This window comes from Dysidea avara, chromosome 6, assembly GCF_963678975.1.
Source record: "Dysidea avara chromosome 6, odDysAvar1.4, whole genome shotgun sequence".
Classification (NCBI taxonomy): Eukaryota; Metazoa; Porifera; class Demospongiae; order Dictyoceratida; family Dysideidae; genus Dysidea; species Dysidea avara.
The window spans coordinates 22,723,432-22,736,638 of record NC_089277.1 but is presented as its reverse complement, the minus strand read 5'-3'; the positions used below and the strand labels follow the sequence as shown (position 1 = coordinate 22,736,638).

General features: G+C 38.0%; 2 protein-coding genes across 4 annotated transcripts in view; one reads left to right on the top strand and one right to left on the bottom strand.

Annotated features, from left to right (window-relative positions):
• Positions 1 to 13,207, top strand: part of LOC136258576 (uncharacterized) — a 291,117-nt gene that overhangs the window by 240,057 nt on the left and 37,853 nt on the right. The gene's annotated exons all lie outside the window — the stretch shown is intronic.
• Positions 11,404 to 13,103, bottom strand: LOC136258385 (uncharacterized). Its single transcript, XM_066051693.1, has 2 exons — positions 12,755 to 13,103; positions 11,404 to 12,666 (listed from the first exon to the last, which is right to left on the bottom strand). Exons 1-2 carry the CDS (start codon positions 12,795 to 12,797, stop codon positions 11,942 to 11,944), a joined length of 768 nt encoding a protein of 255 aa, XP_065907765.1. The 5' UTR covers positions 12,798 to 13,103; the 3' UTR covers positions 11,404 to 11,941.

Genomic DNA, 13,207 nt, shown 5'->3' with positions numbered 1-13,207 from the left:
TACAGCTCGCCACTGTGCTCTACAAAAGCAGCCAGCAAAAGCAGACCACTTTACTCTGGTAGACTGTGGCAGTGAAACTTGATAGTGTATTCATTAAACTTTGTGTTTGTGTGAAAATCAAACTTCCTGTCTTGGGCGATAAGAACGGTTTTCGTAGATCCAGTCACAATTGTAGGGTTAGGCCTAGTAGTGTGTGGATGACTTGCGTACTTACAATCAATTCTTTCTTCGTGCAGTAGTCCTTCTCTCATGTAAAACTTGCTGAAAACAGAACACCGTTCAGTCGATTTGATGACACATCCTTCTTTATACAATCCGTTCTTTTGTTACTGTGTGTAGCAGAACACTCGTAAACACTCGTAAACGCTCCACCACAGTCATACTCTACTCAACATTGGGACCTCTCATGTTTTTGTTGTACATTAATGACATTGATGAAAATATTTGCCTCAACTGTTCGGCTATTTGCTAATGATTGCGTTATGTATAGGATAATTGATTCCTTAGAAGATTCACTGTGCCTTCAAAGAGACCCCAGTACCATTCTTAACTGGACTAAAAAGTGGCAGATGCAATTGAACATTGACAAATGTGTAGTATTAAGGTGTACAAAATCAACATCTCCCATTAATTATGACTATAATTTAAATGACGAAACTCTTCAAGTAACAGAACAACATTGATACCTGGGACTTATTTTTCATGAAAGCATGCAATGGTCACATCATATTCAAGCTATGTGCATTAAAGCAAACAGATCCTTAAATTTTCTTCAGCACAACTTAAGTAAATGTAGTAGTAATGTCAAGCAAAATGCCTACATTACCATTATAAGACCATTGTTAGAGTATGCAGCTTGTGTCTGGGACCCTTATCATGAATACTTAATATATGACATAGAAAAAATCCAACGACGTGCTGCAAGATGGGTCCTTTCTGATTTTAGTTGGTACAGTAGTGTGACAGATATGTTGAACTTCCTTGAATGGTCAACCCTACAAGAGAGAAGACACATTAATAGGTTAAGCCAATTTCACAAAATTGTTCATCAGCTTACTCCTTCCATACAGCTACCATCTTATTTCTTACCAACTCAGTATCCAACTAGACAGCTCCATCAACATCGATTTATTATCCCAGTCAGTTCCACTGTATCGTATCAGAAAAGTTTCTTTCCGAATACTTTAAGAGAATGGAACACTTTACCTAACAATTTTATTGAAGAGCAATCCACAGAAATTTTTACCAACCACCTTGTCATCACACAATAAATAATTTTATGTATGCATGTATATGTTATATGTGACCGGATTTGACAAAACCAGGCTTCCACACACAACCAGTTCTTCGACTTTAATCACTTGTAACTTGACCACTGAGTATGCTATTGACCTACAATTTTCACACAATTCTTTCATTGCACACTGCAATAACAGGTCAAACTTTGAAAGTGATAGCTTGCTTTTACATTGAGTTATGGTCCTTCAAAGTTGCAAATCTGGATGTGTGTGGAAGCCTGGTATTGTCAAATCCAGTCACATATGTTGTTTTTTTTTGTAATTACCTTGGTCAATTATCAGCTGTGCTGTCTCGACCCAGTATATAATCATAATCATAATCATAATCAACACGCCATTTTTCCTAGTGCAGCTGGTCATACCTATGGTTACGCGCACGTGTACAAAATCATTTACCGTATCTCGCGAACCGGGGTAGCCGTGTTTAGATATACGGAATTGTACTGTGATTTGGATAATTAACGGTAGCTCATTAACAACCGTTTAAAGGCATTCAATCTCCTGTGGATTTGGTACAAAGTGCGTCTTTTCACTCCAATTCCTTTCCTAAGACATTGTTTCACCAACCCAACAATTTGCTCATAAAAACTCCCCTTGCCAGGGTGCTAATGCAGTAGTAAACTGCCAATTGATTCCATTACTTGAAAGGTAAGTGACCACCTCGTCATGTAAAGCAATCTGCCTCCATTGTTCATCAATCACTGTCTACACTAATTTAAATTGAGAAGCGTTGTCAGAGATAATTGTCTCTGGTCTCCCCTTCCTTGCCATAAATCTCCTTATGCATTGTAAAAATGTTCACCAGAAAGACTTCTAAAACTAACCCATTCCAGGTGAATTGCACGAATGGCAAGGCAGATGAATAAGCATATCCACATCTTCGTTATCACTGCTCCTTCTTTCACAAATACTGGTCCCAAATGATCTAACCCAGTAAATTGGAAAGGTAAATATGCAGATACTCTTTGTTTGGACCAGGGTGGCATCCTTTGTAAAGTAAATGATAGTCCTTCATGACGTTGACAAATTAAGCAATGAGACAGACAAGCTCTGACCTCCACTCTCCCTTGAGGTAGCCAGTACTCCTGTTGCAAAGTAGAAAGTGTATGGGAGATGCCAGCATGTATCAGCTACTCATGTATCTCTTTAATCATCAACCTAGTGAAATGCTTTCACCATGGTAATAGCTTAGGATACTTAGCATCTTCAGACATCTCAGCATTCAAAAATCTGTCGTGGCATGTCAGTATTCCAAATTCATTTGGTGCTAAGCCAAATTGCTTCTGTAAACCATTTCTCTGTTTCTTAACAATAGCTTGAAACGCATCTGAGAATCTTCTATGTTGAACTACATACACCCAAAACAAACTCACAGTTCTTATATCCTGAGATAAACACCACAGTCTGTCAGGTTATCAATAATCTTCAAAATCTCATGTCTGCTGTACATTCTCCTTTTCAACTCATCAGAACATTTATCCCACCCTCTCCTTTTAATGAACCTCAAACAGAACACTGTTACTCAAAGTAATTTCCTCAAAGAAGAGTATTTTGTTTTGTCAATTGTACACGCTGATCCTTGATCACTATTCTCTTGAACAACATTAGCTGTTTCAAGAAATACATCACCTTCACTCCTTCCCTGATGAAACAGTTGAGCAAGATCATCTGATGAAATCTCAGGTAAATTCCAGCTTGGCCAATTCCTTTCAGCAGATTGCAACCATGATGGACCATGCCAAATTGGCTTAGTTTCTTGGTTTTTTTCTTAATCTTATTTTACTTCCTCTTTTCGCACACTTACAAAAACTGCTATAAAACGCGAACGCCATATCCGATTGCCTTGAAATTTGGCACACAGAAGGGGGTATCAGGGGCGGATCCAGAGTTTGGAAAGAGGGGGGCATTTTGCTGAAAAAAGTTGAAGAGCAAAAAAAAAAAGAAGTCACAACAATAATAGCTAGTGATCTTTTACCAAACATATTATATCACGTATGTTATGTAAAATAAAATCCTATTTATAACTTCATGGGTAAGCTACACTGCCTCATGAACATTGTGGCTACTTTATTAGAGTAATTGACTGCTCTATTAGAGTATCTCGATCTTGTATGCAATTTCTTGAAGGGGGGGGGGGGGGGGGGGGCATTTGCCCCAAATGCCCCATCCTGGATCCGCCATTGGGTATAAAGGCGCATCTCGGCACCAACTTTGGCTGGAATACGATAAACAGGCAAAGAGTTATGAGCGATTATTCACTAAAAATAACACCAATATGTTGTCACGCCTACAGGGTAAACCGCGTATGGGAAGCTGAAAATCGGTGGGTGAATAGGTTAACTATTATTCCTCAAACCTTCAAAATCTCAAACCTTATTCCTCAAACCTTCAAAGGAATCGAGCTAAAAACCAGGAAGATACAACGAAAAAAACCAACAGTGTGCAACAATTACGCAATCGAGATTAACTAATAAAAAAACGACTGTTTGCCACGCCTACCAGATAAACCGCTTGGGCTAATGCTTTGAAAATTGCTGTACAGATGGAGTAATCATCTTAGAAAGGCTCTTCAATGGTGTAGAAGAATCAGACTTAAAGCCACGGAGTTATAGCACGAAATCCAACTTGGTGTAGCAAGTGCGAGATCGAGATACTCTAATAGAGCAGCCATCCTAATAGAGCAGTCACCCTGAAGAGAATTCAAGAGATCAGCTAGAAACAAGTAACCTGTACAGAGATCAGCTACAAACAAGTCACCCTGTAGAGAGATCAGCTACAAACAATTCGCCCTGTAGAGAGATCAGCTAGAAGTAGGGAGTTCATGCAACTATGGAAAGAGATAGTTCAGCTAGAAGAAATCACCTTGTAGAGTTCAGCTACAAAGAAACCACCAGGTAGAGAGTTCATCTACAAACTAATCTCCCTGTAGAGAGATCAATAGAAGAAGTTACCTTGCAAAGAGTTCAGCTACAAAGAAACCATCATGTAGAGAGATCAGCTACAAACAAATCTCCCTGTAGAGAGACCAGCTAGAAGAAGTTTCCTTGTAGAGAGTTCAGCTACAAACAGATCACCCTGTAGAAAGATCAGCTAGAAGAAGTCACCTTGTAGAGAGTTCAGCTACAAACAAATCACCCTGTAGAAAGATCAGCTAGAAGAAGTTACCTTGTAGAGAGTTCAGTTACAAACAAATCGCCCTGTAGAGATATCAATAGAAGAAGTTAACTTGCAGAGTGTTCAGCCACAAAGAAACCATCATGTAGAGAGATCAGCTACAAACAAATTTCCCTGTAGAGAGATCAGCTAGAAGAAGTTACCTTGTAGAGAGTTCAGTTAAAAAGAAACCATCATGTAGAGAGTTCAGCTACAAACAAATCTCCCTGTAGAGAGATCAGCTAGAAGAAGTTACCTTGTAGAGAGTTCAGCTACAAAGGATCCATCATGTAGAGAGTTCAGATGCAAACAAATCACCTGTAGAGAGTTCAGCTACAAACAAATCTCCCTGTAGAGAGATCAGCTAGAAGAAGTTACCTTGTAGATAGTTCAGCTAAAAAGAAACCATCATGTAGAGAGTTCAGCTGCAAACAAATCACCTGTAGAGAGTTCAGCTACAAACAAATCTCCCTGTAGAGAGATCAGCTAGAAGAAGTTACCTTGTAGAGAGTTCAGCTACAAAGAAACCATTCTGTGAAGAGCTCAGCTGCAAACAAATCACCTGTACAGAATTTAGCTACAAACAAATCACCCTGTAGAGAGATCAGCTAGAAGAAGTTATCTTGTAGATAGTTCAGCTACAAACAAATCACCCTGTAGAGAGATCAGCTAGAAGAAGTTACCTTGTAGATAGTTCAGCTAAAAAGAAACCATCATGTAGAGAGTTCAGCTGCAAACAAATCACCTCTAGAGAGTTCAGCTACAAACAAATCACCCTGTAGAGAGATCAGCTAGAAGAAGTTACCTTGTAGAGAGTTCAGTTACAAAGAAACCACCATGTAGAGAATTCAGCTACAAACTAGTGACCATGTAGAGACATCTGCTAGAAGAAGTTACCTTGTAGAGAGTTCAGCTGTAAACAAATCACCTATACAGAATTCAGCTACAAACAAATCACCTTGTAGAGAGATCAGCTAGAAGAAGTTACCTTGTAGAAAGTTCAGCTACAAACAAATCACCCTGTAGAGAGATCAGCTAAAAGAAATTACCTTGTAGAGAGCTCAGCTACAAAGAAACCACCATGTAGAGAGTTCAGCTGCAAAGAAATCACCCTGTAGAAAATTCAGCCACAAGCAAATTGCCCTGTAGAAAGATCAGTTATAAGAAGTTACCTCGTAGAGAGTTCAGCTACAAAGAAACTATTCTGTAAAGAGCTCAGCTGCAAACAAATCACCTGTACAGAATTTAGCTACAAACAAATCACCCTGTAGAGAGATCAGCTAGAAGAAGTTATCTTGTAGATAGTTCAGCTACAAACAAATCACCCTGTAGAGAGATCAGCTAGAAGATGTTCCCTTGTAGATAGTTCAGCTACAAACAAATCACCCTGTTGAAAGATCAGCTAGAAGAAGTCACCTTGTAGAGAGTTCAGCTACAAAAAAACCACCATGTAGAGAGTTCAGCTAGAAGAAGTTACCTTGTAGAGAGTTCAGCTACAAAGAAACCATTCTGTAAAGAGCTCAGCTGCAAACAAATCACCTGTACAGAATTCAGCTACAAACAAATCACCCTGTAGAAAGATCAGCTAGAAGAAATTACCTTGTAGAGAGTTCAGCTACAAAGAAACCACCATGTAGAGAGTTCAGCTGCAAAGAAATCACCCTGTAAAAAATTCAGCCACAAACAAATTACTCTGTAGAAAGTTCAGTTAGAAGAATTTACCTTGTAGAGAGTTCAGCTACAAACAAATCACCCTGTAGAGAGATCAGCTAGAAGATGTTCCCTTGTAGATAGTTCAGCTACAAACAAATCACCCTGTTGAAAGATCAGCTAGAAGAAATCACCTTGTAGAGAGTTCAGCTACAAACAAACCACCATGTAGAGAGTTCAGCTAGAAGAAGTTACCTTGTAGAGAGTTCAGCTACAAAGAAACCATTCTGTAAAGAGCTCAGCTGCAAACAAATCACCTGTACAGAATTCAGCTACAAACAAATTACCCTGTAGAAAGATCAGCTAGAAGAAATTACCTTGTAGAGAGTTCAGCTACAAAGAAACCACCATGTAGAGAGTTCAGCTGCAAAGAAATCACCCTGTAAATATTTAGCCACAAACAAATTGCCCAGTAGAAAGATCAGTTAGAAGAAGTTACCTTGTAGAGAGTTCAGCTACAAACAAATCACCCTGTAGAGAGATCAGCTAGAAGAAGTTACCTTGTAGATCGTTCAGCTACAAATAATTCACCCTGTAGCGAGAGCAGCTAGAAGAAGTCACCTTGTAGAGTGTTCAGTTACAAAGAAACCATCATGGAGAGTTATGTAATAAATATATGTATTATATATATAATTTGTACATTTACTGATAAAATCAGAAATATCTAAAGTACATCTGCTTCATCTTTTCTTCTTCCAGTGGCAAAGAAAAAAATATAGGTTAAAAAAGTCCCAAAGCCGGCCATAGGCCGGCTTTGGGGTATGCAAATACAAAAAGAAGTGAAATCTAATCCAAAACAGCCAAGCTGTAAAAAAAGTGTGCGGCCCTCAAAAAAGCTATGGTGAAAAAAGATGTGAAATCCAAGGTGGCGGCCAAGAAATGGCTGTGATGATAGTAGGTTAATGGTAAAAATTTTAATAATGACAATTCAGGTGAATTTTGTGCCAATTGACCAAGCGGCACTAAAATTCACCTGAATTGTCGTTATTAAAATTTTTACTATTAACCTACCATCACAGCCATTTCTTGGCCGCCAACTTGGATTTCACATCTTTTTTCACCATAGCCTTTTTGAGGGCCGCACAATTTTTTTACAGCTTGGCTGTTTTGGATTAGATATTAGTTACTCTAACAAAGTAGTAACATTGGAACGAAATACTCTAATACAGCAACCGGCTAAAGAATTTAAGACTATTTGAAGCTTACACATCAATGAAAATGGTCTCATACAGCAATAAACTGGCATTATTAGCCAATTATGGTGGCATAATTTGTGACCGGGCCTGCGAAAACAGGGAATGAGGGCACAAACTACACCCCATCACTCTACAGCTCATATCTCAGTACTGGAAAAGTATATTTCCATTCTGTAACTTGCATTATGATGCCAATTAAATACTTACTAAGAGCAGAAAATTGCAATGTCATAGTATAATGGTACAAAATGTTATGTGTGATAAAAGTGTGAAAAAGTAGGTAAAAATCATGTGCCTACATGCCCTATTATCACAGGCCCGGTCATATTTTGGAAATAATGGGTAATTCTCAACAGCATAATAGGTGATTTTTTGAGCACTGCCCAAAAGCATAATGCTCGATTTTTGGAGCATAATAGCCTAATGCCTATTCAGTAATTCCTATCTGGTCCAGAGTTCAAAGGTCACTCAAACTATGGTATTCTGTAACAGTAGCAATTGCACATTTATTTATTTAATGCACATGAATACACTATCTGTTTATCATGTTCAGTATGATCATGATATCTTCCTGTAATTATATCTAATTCAAAACAGCCAAGCTGTAAAAAAAGAGTGCGGCCCTCAGAAAGGCTATAGTGAAAAAAGATGTGAAATCCAAGGTGGCAGCCAAAAAATGGCTGTGATGGTAGGTTAATGGTGAAACTTTTAATAACAACAATTCAGGTGAATTTTGGTGCCGCTTGGTCTTGGCACAAAATTCACCTGAATTGCCATTATTAAAATTTTACTATTAACCTACCATCACAGCCATTTCTTCGCAGCCACCTTGGATTTCACATCTTTTGCACCATAGCCTTTTTGAGAGCTGCACTCTTTTTTTACAGCTTGGCTGTTTTGGATGAGATTTCACTTCTTTTTGTATTTATATACCCCAAAGCTGGCCATAGGGGCTTTTTTAACCTATCTTTTGTTTCTTTTCCACAGGAAGAAGAAGAAAAGATGAAGCAGATGAATACTTTAAATATTTCTGATTTTATCAATAAATGTACCAATTATATATATATATTATATATAATGATATATATATATATATATATTAATACAACATCAATATCGTGTCCTGTAGAAAAACTCCAATAGCAGCTTGTGGTATATTATTGATATACTACAGCAAACTAGCCAATAGAATCAGTAAATCACTTGTACATTTGATATACGCATCTGATTGGTTAAAATTTTTTGATAGTGTTTAGTTGTTTTACCAGTTAGGTATGTCCGACTTGACAAGTAGTGGTACCATAGTAACCAATACCATGATATCTGTAGTATAACATATACCAAGAGTACATAATATATATATTTAGGAGAGTATCCAACGCTGCATTGCCCCTTCAAAACGCACTGTGTAATAATGTTATGCAATAGTCATCGTCACCAAAGGTGCTAACTTGCTTCAAGAGCTATAAGGGCCTTGAAGTGCTTGCAGCTCTTCACTTTGGTATATCAACGCCTATCAACAAGTCTTTCATGGCGAAGCCATGTGTTGGAGTTTACTGAAATTATACTAAAATATTCCGATATGTTGCACAATGTTATTATTATTATTATTATTTGTTAATTGGTACAAGGAAGACAAAGTCTTATAAAAACCAATCTCAATACATCTAAATAAAATCAAACCGGCGGTCATATAAAAATACATCTACTTTAGTCTTAAAGATCAGTACATTAGGTGCAGATACAATTTCGTGGGGTAAGGTGTTCCAATCATTGACGATTCTCTGTGAAAAACTATGACCTCTAATAGCAGTGTTAAAGCGATTTTTGTAAAGTTTGAGTCCATTTGATCGGGTGGGGTTGGTATTAACAGTAAAAAAATAGTCTTTGTCCACAGATACTAAATTGTTCAGGATTTTGTAAGTCATAATCAGATCCATTCTGGTTCGACGGTAAAGTAAGCTGGGTAGATTAAGTTCTTGGAGTCTTTCAGAGTATGTCAAATTATAGAAGGAGGGTATAAGTTTTGTGGCTCTTCTTTGAACTGCTTCTAATTTACGAATGTTTTTCATAAGATGAGGGTTCCAGACAGTTGACGCATAGTCCAAAATTGGGCGAACAAGAGTAACGTATAATAATCTTATTGTGTTGGCATCCCTGGAGGCAAAGGTACGTTTAATAATTCCCAATACCCTGTTAGCTTTCATTACAATTTGATTAACATGAGATGTAAACTTCAAATCTTTATCAAATACTACACCCAGATCTTTTTCCTCCACAACCATGGAGATCATATTTGCTTCATTTTCGGATGAGAAATAATACTCTGTGTTTGATGAATGTCCAATTGTGCTGTAGTGACATTTAGGAAGGTTAAGGAAGGATAGCCATGTGTCACACCATTGCAAAGTGGCATCAATGTCTTCTTGCAGAATGGAGGAATCTTCAGATGAGCAGATGGGGCGATAAAGTTTTGTGTCGTCAGCAAAGATACCCAAATAGCTCTGTATACAGTCAGGTAGGTCGTTGACATATATAATAAATAAGATGGGACCAAGCACACTACCCTGCGGGACACCACTAGTGACAGTAGACCACTCAGAGAGTGCTCCACGAACAACTACTCGTTGCTTCCTGTTTGATAAAAAAGCTTTAATCCAATGAAGTATCGAGCCATTAACACCATATGCTTCTAACTTAGTCAGCAAACGTCTGTGGGGAACCTTATCAAAAGCTTTTTGGAAATCTAGGTACACAACATCAACACTAGTTCCATCATCGATACACCTAGTCCAGTGTTCCATAACAGTCAATAGCTGCGTCTCACAAGATCTCCTGCTACGAAACCCATGTTGCTCATTGCAAAAAAAGTCATTTGCTTGGAAGTAAGACATTATCCTATTTTTAATAATTGACTCAAGCATTCTGCAAAATATTGAAGTAAGGCTGATTGGGCGATAATTGCTAGGAAGATTTGTATCACCTTTCTTATGAATGGCAGTGACTGTTGCTAGTTTCCAGCATGAAGGCAAAGAGGACTCCTGTAACGATTTATTAAATAGGAGATAGAGGGGTAAAATAAGTCCATCTTTGATTTCTTTCAACACACGTGGGTGACAGTTGTCTGGGCCACAAGATTTATTTGGCTTAAGCCGGTTGAGTTCAGTTAATATATCACAGTGTGTGATGGTAATATTGCCTAAGTGGTGGCCCATAGATTTATCTGGTAAAGATGGCAGATCTGCTTCTGGCTCAATAGTAAATACACTAGAGAAAAAATCATTTAAACATTGAGCTGTTTCACGATCAGAACAGGTGAATGATCCATCCCCTTTCCTTAAGGACATGATATCACAGCGCACTTTTGCATTCTCTCTAACATATTTCCAGAACACAGATGGATTTTCTTTGACACTATCAACAAGCTTAAGTTCAAAATTGGATTTAGCCCTTCTAACAGTAGCAGTGGCAATGTTTCTCTTTGTGGTGTAGGAAAGATAATCGACATGATGGTGAGTGGCTTTATAGGTGTTCCATGCTTTATGTTTCTGTTTAATTGCTTTAAGAGTAGAAGAATTTATCCACTTAGGTTTAGAATTAGATTCAAACGTTTGAGTAGGAACATATTTGTCAATAAGAAATAACAGTTTAGAGTGGAAAAGTAGCCACATTTTCTCAGTATTGAGTCCTTCAAAGAGTACTTCCCAGTTGGTGTTCAATAAATCTCTAGTAATTGATACATAATCTCCACGGTTATATAGGTATTTAGATACACTATGGCATTCCACTGTGCAATAACACAAAAAGACAAACTCTATAACAATATGATCACTTTTTCCAAGTGGCGATAAAGAGGTCATACTAGACACTGTATTTTCATCGTTGGTTAATATAAGGTCCAGCAAGGAAGGCACTTGGTTACTTCTAAATCTAGTAGCAAATGTGACATGTTGGATAAGATATAGGTCATCCAATAGGCTTAGAAAGGCCTCATTGTGAGTATTAGCAGGTGTGACAGTTAGAGATGTCCAGTTTATGTAGGGCATGTTAAAATCACCAACAATAAGTAGATGAGACACACCAGTATCAACAGCTTGTGTTAACAAGGAGCACAAGTGGTCAAAGTTTAGTGAGTCACTGTTAGGGGAATGATAAATTACACCCAAGAGTAAGCAGTCATTACCGGATAAGGGGATACGACACCAAATTGACTTGGAATATACCACAGAGCACAAAGCATCATCCTTGTAAGCACGAAGACTTGAGTTAACAAAAATACAAACTCCTCGTTTGTGAGGTTGAAAATTATTACAAAAAGTGTTATATCCTTGAATGCTAAGTTCTGTATTGGATTCACCAAATTTCGGGTTGATCTCTGCAAGAGCCACAATATCAGGTTTGTCAACCGAGATTCTGGTTTTAAGCTCATCTAATTTATTGGACAAAGAATCTGCATTTGTATACCAACATTTTAAAGATTTAAAAGTTGAAACTACTGGATTAGATTTGTCATGTGGAGGGTCAGAAAAGAATAGGTCAGGGTCAGAAAATCCGTTAGAGGCAGCCGGGACTGAATAGCCTAGGCTACGCATACTGCTGGTCTGCTACTGCTTGAGTAGTATCCATAGAACTGTTTACAGGTGGGGTTTTACTAACAATCTGTCCTCTACGTATCATCAGTTCACTTTCGCCATTTCTTTTGCGTCTGAGCAATTCTTCCCGCAATAACTTGTTATCCTGTCTCTCTTTTAGAGAGAGATCAGGTGTGATATAGATCTTTTGATGAACTCCTGAAAAGCCCTTCAACTTTTTAGCATTTGATAATAGTAGACGTTTATGTTGAAGGTTACAAAGATGGACCTTTAGGAGTTGGGATCTTCCTTCTATTATTTTGCCTAGACGCACGGTGCTAGAAACATCAACTGATCCAATGCCAATTTTATCAGCAATGTCGGCAACAGCATGGGTGTCATGAGTAATGCGAGTAGTGGACTCAGTTGATTCAGATTCAGGAACATTGTGTAAGATTATATTTAATTTACGGCTTTCTCTATCTCTGTATTCATTAATTACTTGTGAAGCTGACATAACAGTAACAGTTCTATCAGGTTCATGAGCAGAAGGCAAGGACTGCATCACAGAATTACTGCTAGGTAAGTTTGTTGTAATCTTTTTTTCAAGCTGCTGGAAGCGAGAGTCAATTTGATCATTCATTTTGGCTGCCAGGTCAGTTAATTGAGTTTGTAATACTTTGATTTGCTTGTCTACAGTGGACTGGGTGTCTTTGCTTCCATTAAACTTTTCCAAGACTGTAGGTAGTTTGACAATGCATACACAGCAAAAGAACACAATTTGATCAGGGCAAGTGTTTAACATATCATATTGAGACTTACTCACGTTTGCACATTTTATATGTTGCCACTTTGCACACCAATGACATTCTACCGCGTCATCCTCAACAATTTCTTTGCAAGACACACAAATCTCTCTTTCCACTGAACTGGTAGCTGAACTGGTAGATGGAATACGCTTCCTTTTCTTCTTCCCTCTACCCATCGTGTATTCCAAATAAGACCACCCTTCGGGCAACAAAAACAGCGACGAAACGAACGACAGCAACAGGACACAGTTCAAACCTTTTGGGGTACCGTTAGTAGAATTTTCTGGCCATGGTACAACAGCTTTAAGCAAGAATTTGATAAGTTAGCAAGATGAATCAAGAATCAAACGACCGCACGGAATCACGTGATTTATGTTGCACAATTATTACACAGTGTGTTTTGAAGGGGTAATACAGGCGTTGGATACTCTCCTAAATATATATATTATGTACTCTTGCATATACATATA

Bases quoted from the DNA above. Each gene is read 5' to 3' on its own strand.
- LOC136258385 (XM_066051693.1), bottom strand. From the start codon at position 12,797: ATGTCATTGGTGTGCAAAGTGGCAACATATAAAATGTGCAAAC. The intron at 12,667-12,754 runs GTGAGTAAGTCT...AACTACCTACAG, and splicing joins AACATATAAAATGTGCAAAC to TCTTGGAAAAGTTTAATGGA.